The 17,780-nt window shown below is 37.4% G+C and overlaps 1 protein-coding gene across 2 annotated transcripts; it reads left to right on the forward strand.

Moving 5' to 3' along the window:
• The first annotated feature begins 2,103 nt into the window (after positions 1 to 2,103).
• On the forward strand, positions 2,104 to 10,035 carry coq7 (coenzyme Q7 homolog, ubiquinone (yeast)). Of its 2 annotated transcripts, XM_085163479.1 has the most exons (7): positions 2,104 to 2,201; positions 3,953 to 4,005; positions 5,414 to 5,595; positions 7,503 to 7,617; positions 7,794 to 7,933; positions 9,182 to 9,250; positions 9,639 to 10,035. In XM_085163479.1, exons 3-7 carry the CDS (start codon positions 5,485 to 5,487, stop codon positions 9,714 to 9,716), a joined length of 513 nt encoding a protein of 170 aa, XP_085019605.1. In that variant the 5' UTR covers positions 2,104 to 2,201; positions 3,953 to 4,005; positions 5,414 to 5,484; the 3' UTR covers positions 9,717 to 10,035. The 2 variants fall into 2 exon arrangements, with proteins under 2 accessions (XP_085019605.1, XP_085019604.1); XM_085163478.1 differs by lacking the exons at positions 2,104 to 2,201; positions 3,953 to 4,005 and adding an exon at positions 4,853 to 5,070.
• Positions 10,036 to 17,780: the final 7,745 nt, after the last annotated feature.

The following is a 17,780-nucleotide window of genomic DNA, read 5'->3' on the forward strand; positions in this document are numbered from 1 at the left end:
GTAATAATAAGTATAATAAATTATAAGAAACAGTGTTCATAATAAAGGATCAAATCATTTTCATGATGTGAGAACAACGTGGCAATATGAAAAGAACTTCTTCTGTTTACCTCTCTGGCCCACAGCTATGCTGTTTTAGATTACTCTGATTGCTATGTGTAGTGTGTTGTTTTCAACTATAGCAGGCAGCTGTTTTAGTGCTGTGCAATTAGGACCTATAATATAAATAAGCTTCAGAATTTGTAAGATACCAAAAAATAGAGCAAAAATTAAATATCTGACTTGCGTTGACCAGCAGGCAAGAGATGGTAACGTCTTGTTGCCATATTAATATAAAACTTTTCCCTAAGAGGCCACAAAGAAAATTCTAGCAAACTTTTTTAAAGAAAATAAACAAGCAACCAAAAACAATCGTCCATATGCAGATAGATGGTAGCTATGTCCTTCTGTAGATTCAAAAGAGGCCTTTTTTTCTTTTTTAGTTGAACTTGACCTTAGTTGACGATGGAACTTCTCAGCTGAATGTAGATTAGTTATTAATATGATATTGGGATATTAAAGGGAAAGCTAAATTTGGAGAGTGGCACAACAGTGCAGCGCACCTTTACTTCACAGCTTGGGGCTGTGCGTTTGCATGTTCTCCCTGAGTTTGTGTGGATTCACTTTGGGTACTCCTCCTTCCTCCTAGAGTCCAAAGACATGCATAGGGTTTAACTGGTGATTCTAAATTGGCCATAGGTGTTAATGTGTATCACTTAGTGTTATCCCTGCGACAGACTGGCAACCTGTTCAGGGTGCCCACCTCTCACGATATAGTAACTGGGGTAGCCTCCACTGCCCCCCAACCTTGAACTGTATAAGTGGAAGCTGGATGGATGGAATTAGTTTGAGCTTTGAGAAACCCCAAAGCTCCATATACTGTCTTTTAACACAGCTGAATGCTGAACATGAGTAAATACCACCCACCTGATATAAAATGGACATATAAAATGATGTAAAATGGCCACATAATTAAGCAGAAGTTTAAACCTCAATATAATTTAAACTCGTGAATTTCTATAAAAATTCACCCCTCCATAAAATGGTTTTATTTTCTTTACTTGGCTGTAACTTTGGCCATTTTAACATGGGTGTCCATGGTAGCGGACTTGGCTTTGGAGGCAGCTTCGAGAAGTCATTCCTAGCAGTTCTAAACTGGCTTTATTTATCAGCTCTGGAGGTTCCCACATTATCGAGATAAAACAGGATATTAACTTGTATCCTTTAGTAACCAACTCCAAAAGATCAGCACAAAATTATACTAATGCAGGACAGATTTAGGCTATAGTGTAAATTCACAAAGAAATAAATACAATTATATTTCAACTATTAAAAAAAAAAAGAAATGACAAAACCAACCTCAAATCAACCTGTTTGGGTTTGTATTCCTAGGAAAGTTGCTCACTTTAATCTAGCCTCACTCACACCTATGGCCGACACACCAGCAGAAAGGACAAAGGCAAACCACATTTACCAAGATGCAGCCACACATATGTAGCCACCCACAGTCAGACAGACAGATAGGGAAACACATAACCGGGCGTCTCACCACAAACACACACACAGACAAAACCGACACACCCCACCATTCACTATCCTGGCCTTGTTTACTCATGACCATCGCAGCTATGCAGCAGCCGACCTCATCATTCCACAGATTCCTCTGTCCTAACTATTTTATGTGCTTTGTCAAAGTAGTTCTTTTTTACTCATCAAAAGCAGGAAACATTTTACTAAATAATAGTACAAAGTAATATCATGAAGGGGAATAACAGTGACAGGTGGTGGGTTAGGCTTAGACCACAGGCTATTATGATTTAAGGCGGTGACTTTCACAATTTTTTTATTTTATTTAAAATAAAATTTTAAAAAAATGCTGGGAAGGCCTCACTGAAGTGCATATCAACAAGTTGAAACTGCCATGGAATCTGGGACCAGCTGGAGAGGACAGATTGCTTAAATGTCTTAATCTGTGCAACACTGCCATCTGTTGACTATCAGCAACATCTCTAGTTGCTCCTGAAAACCCCTAATATTTGTCACTTGAATGTTTAGTCTTAAATTCTGTGTCACTTCCGGCTGCTTGTTATATAACAAGCCTAAACAAAAGGCAAACTCATGATTTGTTTGACGCAGAAAAAATGAGCATGTGCGACCAGAAGGTAATTTTCTCTTCTCTGTTTACTTTTTTCTTTAAATACTTGTTTTCCTCCCACAGGGCAAAGATACGTAGGCCGAGTGAACTGGTTGAACTCTAAATTACGTGTTTCGTGTGGATTTGTTTGTGTTGTGATATAATCCTGCGACAGGCTAGTGACTAGTTACCCAGGATGCTGACCCTGTGAACCTGCACAGCAATAAGCAGCTAGTGACTCAATGGAGGATTATACAACAGATCACTTTGAGTCCTTGCTGGTCATGCTGAAGCAAACACTGAGAATCAGGAGGCACAACAACTAAATAAGACTACATTTTAAAATGTATCTTAGTTTCTCAGTTTTCTTGATGAACTTATTCAGGCTTCTGCCTGCAGCTTTGTGCTGAATATTTTAGGTATAATGATTTTTAATAAAGTACTTCAAAGCTGATTGTGTTTTCTTAATATGAGCTGGTATCTTTGTAAGCTAAGCAATATTTTAATAAAATATTATAAACTGCTCATGCTGACTGCAAGCCTCACGTTAAAAATCAACAAACCAAACCTTCAGACAAGGTAGCTTCATTGATGATCCTCTGCTTCCAGACCTTTATCCAAGTCAAGAGAGTTTCTGATTTCTAATACTGACAAAAATCTTAAATTTTAATATAAATCAGTTCTCTTTAAGGTTCTTGCTATTGTTTTAATAAAATGATTGTTAAAAAGCATGCCATCCTGTGACGAACCTTTAAGGATATTTTGATCTGTGTGCAAACAAAGAGACATGTTTGGATATGGAAAAATACATGCACTATAATTTTGCACGGGGGCAGAAAGGAAGGAATTGTTTGGGAAGTGACTAAATGGTAAAAGACAAAGTGTTACATAAGGAAACACAGAGGTCTTTAGCTCATTTTCTAGTGGTTATTCTGACATGTTCTTCTTTCTGATCTTTATTTTAAAGAAAATTTGGTTTTATTTCAGTCATAGAAACTATTTTTCAAAAGGAAATAAGGCAGATATAGTTATGATTGACAGGTCAAAGGAAACTTAATCTCTAAGGTGTTCTTTGTTTCCAAAATTAAATACATTGTAACAGTACTGCAGTGGATTGAACAAAATAAACTACACAGGGACATATTATTTTCAAACTGGCTACCTAAACAGCCCAGATACACTCTGTTAAACATACTAAACACTAGTGCAACTACATCTTATAGAACCATAGGTCAGGCTTATATGGGGAGTAAATCACAAGGGGATAAAATAGCTAAACAAGCTGGGGAATGTAAAGAGATGTACTTCTCAATGAATCAACAATAAATATCTTATAGTATAACGTGTAAAATCCTGAAATTAGCTATTCTGATGATTAAGTTTTCCTTCTTGAGGCATTAACTAGTATTTAGTACAGATAAACAGAAGTTTGAGTCTGGGCAGCACATGGTGGAGTGGTTAGCATTGTCACCACATAACATGAAGATCTTGAGTTTGAGTCCTCTGGTTAACTGAGGCATTTCTGTGTGGAGTGGCCGCCCCTTTTCTGTAAGTTCTTCCAGAGGTTTCTTCCTGTTACAAGGGAGTTTTTCCTTACCACCGTTGCCAAGTGCTTGCTCATAGAGGGTCATCAGATTGTTGAGGTTTTCTCTGTACTATTGTAGGGTCTTTACCTTACAGTATAAACTGTCTTGAGGTGGCGATGCTACTGTGATTTGTCACTATATGAATTAAATTGAATTTAAATAAATTTTCCATGTTCTCCATGTGCCTGTGTAGGTTTCCATCGGGTACTCCAGTTTTCTTCAGCAGTTCAAAGACATGCTCATGTAGTAAGTGTTTTTCTGTCTCTATATATTTGCCCTGAGTAGGAGTGGTAATCAGCTGGGATAGGCTTAGATAGGCTGGGATTGTATTGTATTTTAGCACTGTTGTACTGCTACTTTCACTTACTGCATATTAGTATTTCATACTCTTTTAGTATAGCATGCACAGCAAAAACAGCCTGAAACAGCCAAGCTAGTTTCACTGCCATTTGGAAGAATTTTCTGAATTTTTATTTTTATTTTTTTAACCACAGCAGTCCTGCTTAGAGAGTCCTATGAAGGCTGAGGTTAGGGGACAACTCACAAGAATCACTATTCCTCAAAAATTATTGGACACATTGTAGTGAAACAAGGTTATTTTGTCCTGAATGTGGCTGTTCAGAAACCTTTTTTACTTCTCAGTTTATTTTACTAATTAGTTTGTGCAACACACCCAACCAATTATAGTAAAACCTATAAATTGCTTTCTGTGCTTCACACATTAGAATAACCAGCAACCAACTGTGATGGGTTAATGCCACATCCTGACTTTTAAATATAATAAAATGGCATGATCAATATTTGCGACCTTCAAAATAGGTATCATGATCAAAATATAACACTTTACTGTTTAGGCAGCTATCTTGTCAACAAGTCTGATCATCAGCCAGGCTGTGCTACAATGAAAAAAAAACTGACTGGTTTTTATTTTCCTTAATTTAACTTATTATTCCAAAAATTTCAAAAACGTAGTTTTTAGTTTTATTTTAGTTCACCTAATTCAGAAACATGATGATTGACAGAGAAAATATTCCTCCTCCCAGGGAGGGAAACTCGATAGGTGGTGGTAACACATCCTAAACGCTAGTTGGCGCCCGCAATTAAATAAACGAAGAAGAAGAGCAGACGTCCGTTACGTGCAGTTACTGGCGTTCAATGTCAGTGTGATGCATGTTTTGTACGTTTTTTTTAAATTACACAACTAGTTGAACCATTACCGGACTATCATGCAGACAGCCGCACTTAGAGTTTTTTGCCACTGGTCACAGAGTAATAGCACAGCGATGATTCGTCAGCGTTTAAAATGCAGAGGTAAGCAGTGATAACTGGAAGCTACGGTGCTACATGCTAAAAACACTTATCTAACTCTCACAGTATGTAGCGTCTATCAGTGCATACAGTTTACGTTTATCTGTAGGTGTAAGACTAGACTGGGTCTACACTTGTAAACGTAATGTAGCCTAAATCAAATATTTGATAGATTACTCGTCATTGTCAGTTTTCTCAACTCAAACTCTTGACATTTACTTAGTTTGTAAGCGAAGTAAATGCGTGACCTTCATAGTGGGCACTTAAGACTCGTGTAATTATAAATGTTTCAGCTTCAAGGCGGTTGATTGAAGGAGCTTTACATACGTCTTTAACTTTGTTTTAGCACTAACTCTGCAGCAGAGCTCTCGCGCTTACGGTGTAATTCCGCCCCCGCGCGACAGTGAGGAGAAGGAGATGGTGCACCGGATGCTGCGCGTGGACCATGCTGGAGAATATGGAGCCAACCGCATCTACGCCGGCCAGATGGCAGTGTTGGGTCGATCGAAGACTGGGCCATTCATTCAGGTATTAACCGAATAAACTGATATAAACTGATCATTTCATTACTTCTGTATCACGTCAAGATTATAATTTATAAAAAAAACAAATAAATAACAGGGGTGGTTCAGCCCCCAGTTGTTGCTGTGGTTAAGTTTATTGAATTGTTATAAATTTAAACATAACCGCAGCTTTTACAAGAATACTCAAATTACTTTTAATTAAATGATTATGCACAGTACTCTTAGTGTCATGTTTGCCTCTTTGGACAAATGTGATCCAGTCGAACGTAACAATCCATTTAAATCTTACTTCTTCTTCCTTCCTCTTAAATACAATATTTAAAATGAAATAAGCTGAATGATGCAGTGAAAGATGCCCATATTAGGGTTGATCTTTTTAGATACGAGTATATCTGTTCCTCTCCATCAGCCTGTCACAGCAGCTGCAGCACCATTACGTAAAGCCAGTAAACCGTGCACATGATTTCTGCAGGATCTTGCAGACAGCTGATGAAATTCAATAAGATGAAAGAACAGGCTGCACATCTCACTGCTGTTTGATGTTAATTCTCAGGCATGTGGTTGATAAACAGTATTTCTAGGGGTTTTCTGAGTCTCCCAACATTCTGAATCCAGTTCATTTCTCTCTCTTTTTTTCTTATTAAAAAAACTTTAGTAAAACTTACTTAGCACAGGCAGGGACATATAGACTACCCTGCAAATTACATCCTGGTTCTTCTACAACCTGAGAAGAATTGTCACATGATTACCAGTTAACTATATAAAAAGTGTAAATTCCCACTGTCTGCCACAGATCTTTATCCTAACGAGGACATACACAAAATCTTTCCTTCACAGTCAGTTCTCCAGACATGGCATATAGAACTAGGAATGGTTAGAAATAGAGGCTAAACTAACAGAGGCCTTATTGCTCATCACTGAAAGAGCTGATCTCATGTTAGCTGCTGCATTGGATAGTTGTTTCTATGTGCAGTTTGCACTTTAGCCTCATGGTCCTGATTTTTATTTTTTTTGTGCAATAAAAATGAAAGTGACGTTCATATCTCCACACCTCAAAAATTGTAGACAGCTGTACACTTATTTTTTAAATCTTCCCTTCCTTTTTTTCCATTTTTTAAAAAAATTTATGTTAAAAGTGTCCGTATGTTTTCATCATCAGTATTAGGGCTGTGCGATATGACCAAAATCTCATATGCCAATATAAGACATCTGTCATCCGATAATAATATAAATCACAAAAATGTAACATTTTCTGTAAATTCTGTGAATCTCGGGCAGCTCGACTTGTGTGAAATGTTTCCAGCTGGGCGTCGCGTACCTGGAGTCAAGTGTTTTAACCAATGCATGAAATGATACATTTTTAGACATAAGTTGTAACGGCCGCCGTTTTCTTTGTGAGTATTTATTACACAGCCTGCTGCGGGGAAAAGCCTGTTCTAACGTTTGAGTCTAAGGTTTATTTTTTAGCACCTGACGGCTCCTTTTTGCTTCTCATCCGTAAACAGTCTGTATACTCTTTCACGTGATTCATTTTACTTTGAAAAGTCTCAACAGGATCTTGAGCTTTATTCTGAAAGGTTTATGTGGAAAATAAACAAGCGGACGCGCGATGGCTTTACCGTCGTTGTTGCTAACAACAATGCATAAAAACAGGCGCTTGTCCGTCCAGTTATATTAAATATAAGAGAAAGAGAGAACTTTAAGAAATGAATATAGCCACTACAGTGACCATCAAAACGATGGAAAAATATTGCCGTAAACAGTTTATTTTGCAACACCAGGAAACAAACGATAGCGTAAAATGAAACGATAGACGTTTTTATATCGTCATCCGATAAATATCGTTATATCGAACAGCCCTAATCAGTATATGGCCATAAATTTTGACACTTTGCGCTTTTTTTCCTACAGGAGATGTGGGATCAAGAAAAGAAACACCTTGAGAAATTCAATGAAATTCTTGCTGAGAACAGAGTTCGCCCCACAGCACTGTTACCTTTCTGGAATATTGCTGGGTTTGTATTAGGTCAGTACAACACATAAAGACATAATTTTGCTGAGAAGATAAACAAATGCATCAAAGAGTAATGATTATTGAATTTCACAATGGCTCCCTGACGTGTCATTAACAAGTGTGTAAACAGTAAGCAGTAGGAAATCTCTTCATTAAATGTTAACAGCATGTATCTCTCCCTTTTGAAGGGGCATCATCTGCATTACTGGGAAAAGAAGGGGCCATGGCCTGTACTGTGGCAGTGGAAGAGAGTATCACTGAACACTATAACAACCAGATAAGAACTCTGATGGAGAAGGAACCAGAGAGATACACTGAACTCTTACAAGTGAGTCTCTTATCTCTGTAGCTCTGCTCTGTGGTTGCCCTTTACTGTGCATGAAATTCATATTGTTCATTATGAGATTGTGGCAACAGCTGAGTCTAAAGAGGTGCCAAATGGCGATAATATTAGGCACCTGCCCCTCCAAAAAAAAGAGATTAGAGTCTAGCATACCAAAATGGAAATAATGTTGAATGTTTTTGATTATGGTGATTGTTACAAGCCACGCTAAATAATAATTAAGCAATTAAACTCAAGCTAGTTAATACAGCTTTGTACCTAATCGCTAATCGCCTTTTACTAACATTACTACATTTAAGTAAGAGTTATCTGACCAGCAAATAAATAAAGCCACCTTAAATTGTGTTTGACCAAACTTTGAGGAAAATTTCATTCAATGATGTCTGTATCACATTAATGCCAATATGAGTATGAAATGGTCTCGTTCTTTTATAGTTAGCTTCTGCATATTTCTAATTGCATTTATTAAAAAATTACAACTGTCTTTGTTGATTGTTTCACTCATTCATTATTTAGTGCAATCCTAGCAGCTGGATCATTTTCTTTCTTTTTTTTTCTTTTTTGCATGGTCCACAGTCAAACCTCTGGCACAGCCTCGTTCGCTTCCTGGATCACTGTTGACTTTCAGTGTTAAATCTGTTCGTGGGTGGAATTTTTTCTGTTTATCTAAGCAGTTCAGTACAGTTCAGGTTTACTTGGAGAGTTTTACAGTTTTATAGGCAATTTCTCCAAGGCTATGCAGCATGATTTTTGACATTTTTGACTTCAGTGCTTTCGCCATTACACAATTACATCACTTAATGGCTACTGACATTTGTTACTGCGCACTGATGCAGGTCGAGGTTTATTTAACTTCTAATTTGGAGACGTTCCACACACCAACGCAGCTTCACAGATCATAGCACATGGAATAAAATTGGCATTTCACCAGTGGCTTTTTCATATATACTGTCAAGAGCTCAAGAGTGACTCTACCTCTCTGGATGTTTTCCAGATTTCTCGTTTGAGCAGACGTCTCGACAAAGCACTTTTCAGCACAAAGCTGATCTTATTAGATACACATTTTCTGACCACGGTGTATAACATTTTTCATCACTGAGTTATTTGCTGTTATTTTGAAAAGAAAATGGGTTTAATGTAACCAACTCAAGGCCAAATAGCTTGAGAATTTTGTGCAGTGACATTTAATTAATTAATTAAATTAATTTGTTTTATCATGAATATTTTTAACAGGTGATAAAGGAATTTAGAGATGATGAGATGGAACATCATGATACAGGACTGGCGCACGATGCTGAAAATGTAAGTGTATTTTATGTCTTTAAATGTAATATATACACACTGCCAGTCAAAACAATGTTTTTTTTTTTCTTTATTGTTATTACTTTCTACATTATAGATATATGCTGAAGACAGCAAATATATGAAGCAAGATATATGGAATTATGTATCAGAGAAAAAAAAAGATAAATAACTCTTATGTCTTATTTTTTAGATTCCTTAAAATAGCCACCTTTGCTTTGTTGACAGCACCAAAAACTTTTATATCAATTAGAAAAATGACTCCACACAGAAATAAATAAATATTGCTTCATTAGAGTATTTAACTGTCTTTACAGTTTTTAAGTTGTTGAAAGTACTGCTGCCTAAATGTGTGCTTTGTGTGTGTGTTTTTCCTCTTGTGTTTTAGGTACCTGGATACTGGCTATTAAAAAATGCAATACAGTTAGGTTGCAAAGCTGCAATATATGTTTCCCAACGTATCTAACGCTGTTCTTAAAGCAGTTGAATTGTTTTGTTATTCTGACTCAAGTTTGTAAATGACTTAATTTGGACCTGTGTTCTCACTCTGCATCTTTGTAAATGTAAATGAAGCACTTCAACACAACGTACCTGTACCTGATCGTATCTGTTAAAATTTCTGTAATAAATGTCAGGCCTTGGTTCTGTTTTCTGAAGGCAAATTTTTACTTTTGTGTTGTGTTACTTTTGTGCTTGCTGCAGGAAGGTCAGTCTGCCTGTCTGAAAAGTGTCAGTGTTGATGAGAAAGTGAGAAACTGGTGAAATAAAGATACTCATGGACTTTAGATATTTCCATTTGTACATGTATCCAGTTACCCCCACATACATAACATATTTTTCATATAATTGTGCCCTAAGCTGCTTCAGTGTTTTTCTTATCGGCAAGAGCTGCAAAGACCAATATTTTAATAACTTTTAGCTGCCTTTGACCAAAAGCTAGACTCTCTAAACACGCATGATAAGAACATATTAATCCAAGTACAGACACACACACACAACCACCACTACCACCACCATACCATTCTGTTTCACATGTAATAGTTCATATATCAAGCTGAGCAATGACTTGTCATCCAGGCCTAACTGCTAAGCAGCCTCACACAGCTGTTCTGGGTACATTAGGTCACTGAGCAAGAAGGCTTGTCCAGGGGCCCCTAATATTCATCAGGTTGTGTAGCTTGAGCCAAATGTTCATTCCCCCCCTGACTCAGTATCATTCTGTCCATATGTCCATTCAGCTGTGACCCCAAACCTGATTTCTCCTAGTTTTAGCATTTTTTTGAGCATGAGCATATGATACATGCTGACTCATTAGTGGGGGGTATTAATCATCTTGTTGGTTGAGCAGATAAAAATGTTATTTAAAAAACTGAAAATCTGATATTTATTCATTGTATGTGAATTGATAAATATAAAAAGTAAAAACCACAGAGTCATAGTAAAATGTTCAGTTTGATTTTGCCACCATAAGAGGTTCAGCCTGCACATGTTAGATGAGATATTGAAATATGCAGATTTCACTTTCAGCTGCTTTAATGGTGGCTGCCTGACTGCAGGTCAATCTTTACATTTGCTTTATGCTATTGCAGCCCTGTGTGAAGATCCATTTACCTTAGCATAAGGTCAGAGGAGTTTGGTTCTTTTCAATAATAGACCTGACTTCAGGGGTTAATATGCAGTTTTATCCTTCATTCCTGAAAAATAGAATTGTTTAATGTCCATCAGCAAAAGATCAAGTTAAATAATGTTAAATAATTTGTAGTCTGCATTATCACCGTTAGATGTTTGTGACTCACTAAATAAGCCATACAGAAACTAAACCAGGGTTATTCATGAATGCGCTACAGCAGTGTTTTTAATGGGGGAAGGGAAAAAAGTGTTTGTGTTATATTCCAAGGAAAACTGAAAGGCTAACTTGCTAGGGAGCAAACGAACACCAGCTTTTCTGACTACTGCTACTGGAACGCTGTCAACTTGGGTATGACGTAATTTTCAGCTCCAGTATAACTTTGTGCCTTTTTCTTTGACTCTTGGTAGTCATTTTAGTTTGGTAATCTATGGGTAAGGATCATATTTTGAAACCAGCCTCAAGTGGCTGCTTGAGGAACTGCAGCTTTCGAGACCTTTTGATGCTCCTCTCATACGAATACAGTTAAATCTGGCTTAATAAACAAAGAATCACCAAAAAAGCTAACTCGATGCTCCAGGAAAAGAAAGGAACTGGGTTACAGTGGATGAATGCTCGCTACAGCCACTTTGTACATAGAGTTTATAATTACTGCAGGTAGTTCAACTGACCCATGAGTCTGGCTGCCATAATCCCCATCTCCCCATTATTTTTCCATTTTATTTGTACTTGCTTGCCTTTATTGACTGCATGTTATTTGATTTGAAGTACTAATTACTGTGAGCAAAGCCTGGAGTATTCTCACGATCTCAGGATAGGATGGAAACACATGACATTCACTTTCATAATCACAGGAGGTCACCCACTATAGATCAGAGACATGAGACAGTAGGCAGCTTTGCAAATCAAAGGTAGATCATCATACATTATCTATGAACCCGATTAATAGTGCTGACAGTTTTATAGCAAGGTGTAACTGTTTAAATAAAGCAACTTATGTAAAGCTCCTTTTGTAGTGTAACGTTAGTTGATGAAATTACTGGTATATAAAAAGACGAGTGATGACTTAACCTTATAGACTACATCTAAATTATCTACCATATGTAAACACAAATGGTGTGCTATACATATATGTATATATATATATCTATATATATATATATATATAGATATATATATAGATATATATAGACAATGTCTGCACATTCTGGTCAATTCCTCAATCATTTAAAACCATCAGGAGATCATGTGCATTGTTTAGGTTCTGTTCTCAGTATCAAAAGGAATTTGCTGAAACACAGACTCAGAAATTGGCAACAAGAATTTGAAGAGGGCAATAAAACTTTACTAAACTGGGCTTGTCTTGCTACCCATGAATAATTGCAGTTGTAAATCTTCAGCAGCACGAAAAATACAAATCCCTATAAGTCATAAGATCTTTCGGATACAGATTTTATTACTTCTTGGCTTTAATAGTTGGTGTCTGCCAGTAATAAGGCCTTGTGGGGTTTATGGTAACTAATAGCAAAAAAGTACTTCTCTAGAACTGAGAGCACAAGGAATTAAGTAGATAGAATTTTGCTAGTAGTTTGATATGATTTAATGAATGTCTGGCAGCTTTCAACACCTGTTCTTTCTTTTTAATTCAAATACAATCACTTTTTTTCCAAGAGGTGATATATATATATATATATATATATATACACACACACACATATGCTATGAAAGAAGAAAATGAAGTTGAAAGAAATGAAGTTGCAGGTTAGTGAGGTTACTATCCTGTTACTAGTTAAATGTGAGATGTTTCACCATGTTTCATGTGTTTTTTGTTGCCCCTATAACTTTTTATTTAAATGTGTTGCTACATCAAATTCAAAATGCTGCATTAATATCTAAAAATAAAATCTAATTTTTTAACATTTAATGTCGTGCCTTTGTACTATTTTTACAGAAATATAGGATTTAAATAATTTGCAAGTCATTGCATTCTGTTTATATATTTTAAATTTACATCCATCTGAAGTTTTTGGGGGGCTTTATAAATCAAGAGGACTCAGTGGAGCTTTTCATCTACATCTGGTTTTCCAGGTCAACGGCAGTGCTCTATAAATAGCAAACAGTAAACATTTTACTGTTCTGCGGTATGTCTGCACATACAGTAAATACCTGTGGTGTGATGTTACTATATGCTTTAGATCTCTGTTCTGCATTGAGGGACTAACTTATGTAAATTTTTGTTTGAGCTGTAACACATTCATTTTCCCCCACCCTTTTAACGACATGTAAATGAGTGTAGTGTGCTCTGTGCATGTGTGTATGTACAAATGCATCGAAATGCCTAAACATATTGGAAATCTTTTGGGTTACTGAGGGGTGTGTGGCGTGAAAGAGTAACCACGTGTTCACATCTTCACACTGTGAAGTGACAACACAAGATGCAAAGGACTGACATCACTGGAAGCTGGAATTTGTGATTTATGGCCTGCCGTGCAGTGCCAACCACCAATGGCTTTGGTGAGAGAAAAACACATCAAGGTCAGTCTTCTAGGAAGGTTAAACTGAGCAAAACCTAAATTTTTTTAAATTCATATCGAAAAACTGTTATCCATATTCAACCACATACATTTCAGAATGATTTTCAATATATAGAACTGCAACATCAAAGAACTTTTAGGTGAAGTTAAGTCTGGAGTATAGATCTATTTGTGTCCGTGAGTGCAACAAATCTTTTGTTCTGTCAAATCCACTGAATCAGACAGTAAGTATGAAAACTCGCTATCAAGCAACGTTTCATGTAAAATGTAAGTTCAGCAGAGACCCTTCAACAAAAATGAAATGGATCGTTTTGACATCCCTTTAGCATTTCCAGTAATATTGCTAAGTGCATATGATTCATGAATTGGCAGAATATTTTGTGCATATATGCATGACTGTAGAATCAGTATGAACATAATACTATGCTGTTTTTGTGATTTAACTGCTTCATCATGATCTTTGCAAATAAAACCAAAATCCTCAGCTGGAAAACTGATTTCTGGGGCACATACCTTTAAACCCTTTTTACATGTCTCCTTTTCTCTTTAGCATCCACCGAGAATCCTAAACTATAGTAGATGAATTCTTTTGGAATTTTAATTAGGGATGCACCGAATGATCCCTTTTCATTGTGGTATAAAATATATGATTTTTTAAATAAGAAATATATAATTTCTTTAATAAGAACTATTTTATTTAACTGAAATGTATTTGAATCAATGGAAAATGGACATCTAGGTCCCATCTTCTTTTCAGATGGGACCTACACGTGGGGTAGTGTGATAGTTTGTTGATGAAGTTGTAGGACTTGTGTGAAGGACTTATTGTTGAGTGCCGGAGTTGAGCATGGCGTGACCCCTCCACTGGTATCAATCAATATACTGACAGGCATGGTGGCTCATCCAGCATGACTCCAAGGCCACGCTGCTGCTCCACTATGTCATGAGCTCCAAAGATGCTTAAAGCTATTGACTCTAGCGCAGCTTGACACCCTCCCTGTCCCGCACCAACACAACCATCCTTCTATCAGAACCAGTGCCCCACTTAGGTAAGACACGAGCAAAGCCATTGAACTGCATAGTGTAAAGTCAGTAATTAAAGCTATAAATAATTGTATATAAATGTAAATGGGCGTAGCCACTGTGACTTCAGCCACTTATTTGTGAATGTCCATTTTCAATAATTGAAATTTGCATTAGAGCCTTTTCATCATGTCTTCCTTGTCACCAGAGGTGACCATATTTGGATGAGAGAGCAGTGCTAAGTGAACAGCTAATGCTAGCTATCTTATTTAGATAGGTGCATTCGCAGATGCTAATTAGTGCTAAAACCAAAGTATTTGCATCAAAAATCTGCCAAAAGTCACCAGACCAAACCTGTTTCAAATCAGCTGTGGTGGTAACAGACAAGCAGGCTAATCAGATTTAACCTGCAAACACCTGTCACTCAGAGAGGCTACAACCCTGATAATGCACAATTTTAGCCTTTATAGTTTTCAAGTCCAGGAGTTATAAAACCTGCTTTTATAAAAGGAGAACATGGCTTAAAAAGTCTGTAAATATGTCTATGTAACTATATGTCATGGATACTCACATTTCTATGATGCTTTATCAGCCTTACTGACCATTCAAAGAGCTGTAGATTACAAGTTATATATAAAGTGTACATTCATACAGCAATTTGCAATCTATTGCCAAGAACAGACAATCACCAATTAACATGCATACATATCTTTGCACTGAAAGGCTTAAAGAAAGGTCGAGGTAAGAGTTCAAACCCAGAACCTTCTTTCTGTCAGTCAACGTGCTAATCACTCCACCACCGGTAGATCCACTTTTGGCTCTCGCCGTCTTGGTATTAGTGAAGCTGAATGTGATGAACAAAAGTGTGAATCCATAAGGTCTGGTTAATCGCTACCTTACAAAAGACACACCATAAAGCATGACCTTCTTTATTGTCCTTTTTGACTAACATTAGAAATCATAATTACAAAATGATAATTTTCTCACAGCCACAGTCTGAATTGAACCAGAAGGGTCTGCTTTTTCCGGCTCTTAGAAACAACAGGTTCACCTTTTAGATGTAGAGTCTACATTGGACTTTCCTATAGAGTTTTTGAATTTCACGTGGGGGTGATGGGGACGGGTTGCTCTTGCAGCTAACCTTAAGTGGTCATTCTAGGAACTGTTAACTGTATTCTTTTTGTAATGTCTACATTGACTTCATTTTTCAGCCCTGGAACTGCTGCTTGGGTTTGAACTTACCAGCACGTGGCTTTATTTTAGTATTTACTTTGTATATAATATTTAAAACATCTTCAGCAATTAATGCAAATCTAAAAGAATATTTAGAAAGTGTAAAAGTCCATAAAAATATTCATTGTACCTCCATTGATTTAAATTGTTCAGGGAAAAACAGAACATGTGCAAGTTGTGCAACATCAGTATGAACTTCAGTAATACAAATCTGCAATATGCTTTCATGATGTGAGGCTTTTAGTGTTCTGATCTCTGTTTGCCCTTTGTACATCAAAAATTTCCTTGTGGAATTCAAGGAACTTACTTGGATGAAGTTGTGTCTGAAATCGGAATAAAGTGCACACAGAACATAGTTGGCTGTGAAGGGATCAGCAGAACGAGCTGCAGTGTGTCAAAGCAAACAAGACTTATTCATTAGTCATCTATCCTTTTCTGTATGTTACATTACACCCCCATCCCCCAGAAATCAACAACTTGTATTGCTGCTGCTTACCCTCCTCAATTTACTGTGATGCATAAGCAGCTTGCAGAAGGTTACCATGCAAGGCCTCTTAACACCTGGTTTAAGGAATAGTTTTTCCCACCCCACCTGCTAGCCTCCTGCAGTGGCTCAGCGCTTTACACCGATCCCGCTAAGGCTCTTTCTGTCATCCTCACTGATTGAACGGAGAGCTCTGGCAGTAGTGCTCTGGCCAAGTCTCATATCTCTTGCCCGAGGCTCGTTTTCGTGTCGCTTGTAAAGATGCCACTCTTATCACCTATTAATCATGGCCCTCGATGTCCAGCTATGCCCTCCACTGCTGGTGACAACAAGTGATGCTCTTGCAGATTTTCAGATTACATGCAACATGAAAAGGAGGCTTCAAGCTACGATTAGGTTTGGATCACAAGCTTAGTTAAAGTTTTGCTGGTGTATTGATGCAGCCCATGAGAGTTTTAATTATTCTAAGGTTTACTGTAAAAGTTGGAGGGCTGGATTTTATACTTGTTACGCGTGGGGCGCAACCTTTCTGTGCTTTAGTGTAAGCAATGGAATTTAGATCACGACAGCCGTCCCTGGATCGTTGTTCTTTGAAGTTATCAGCCGTCAAATATTCTCGCTCATGGCTGAGCCCTCAGCTCTTGTGGTTGGTGATGACACACATGCACAGCAGACAAAGTGCCCGGACCACCCGAAGCCTGAGGTATCCTGACCTTGGAGGCTCGCTGTGAAACATAACAACACAAGGGGAGAAAGAATGCCTTCTATGCTGCACAAGGGGTCAAGTTGTTGTCCCGGTCAGGGTGAAGTTCAGCATGTCACACAAGCCCCTTATGTGTTATCTACAATGTTTGTCTTTCAAAGGAAAAATACACATATGATAGGCTCCAGAAGCATGTCTGGTCTCACTCATAGTGTGTGATTGTGGTGGTCTGGTAGTGTCTGCTGCAGAAGCTACAAAGGGACAAGACTGAAATGCTCTGGGAGTTGAATCAGTCAAGATCTAGAGCCCAAATTCATTTTGATCCGCTGATCTGAGGCCTGTACTAAAAAACGTATCATTCTGTCCAATCCCGTATGAAAGAATAACAAAATAGCAGCAATGCCATCTCTCTGTTCGTGACATTCTCGCGAAATGGTGATAGATTTACAGCAACTTCTTTCGTTTTTTAGCTATTTGAGGTATCTGTTAAACAGATTGTTGCATTGATTTCTGGGAAGACAGATGGTGGTGTGCATGCTTCGAGACAACTGAAGGAATGAAGAATTGTTCAGCTCGGTAGATCAAATTCGGTATAGGCCTTAGGCTACATTTTTATTGCGTGTAGGCACATACGATCTCAGACATATTTTTGAGTAGCTTTGTTTTGTTTCTGGCCATAGTTGAAAGTAGATAAAATAGCACGAGGTGCTTGAAAATGAGACAAAATACCATTTTTCATGCCAAAGCAATAAGACAAACCCAAGAAAAACTGTCTGCTTTGTTTGTAAGTCTTCAAATGGTTGGGTGATTATTGCAGACAACATATTATATCACCTGATTTTTCTTCTGTACATCCAGAATGCATTCAGACATTTGGCTGTATCCTGATAGAAATTATATACAGGATGAACCTTTAAGATTTAAAT

This window comes from Neolamprologus multifasciatus, chromosome 6 (assembly GCF_963576455.1).
Source record: "Neolamprologus multifasciatus chromosome 6, fNeoMul1.2, whole genome shotgun sequence".
Taxonomy (NCBI): Eukaryota; Metazoa; Chordata; class Actinopteri; order Cichliformes; family Cichlidae; genus Neolamprologus; species Neolamprologus multifasciatus.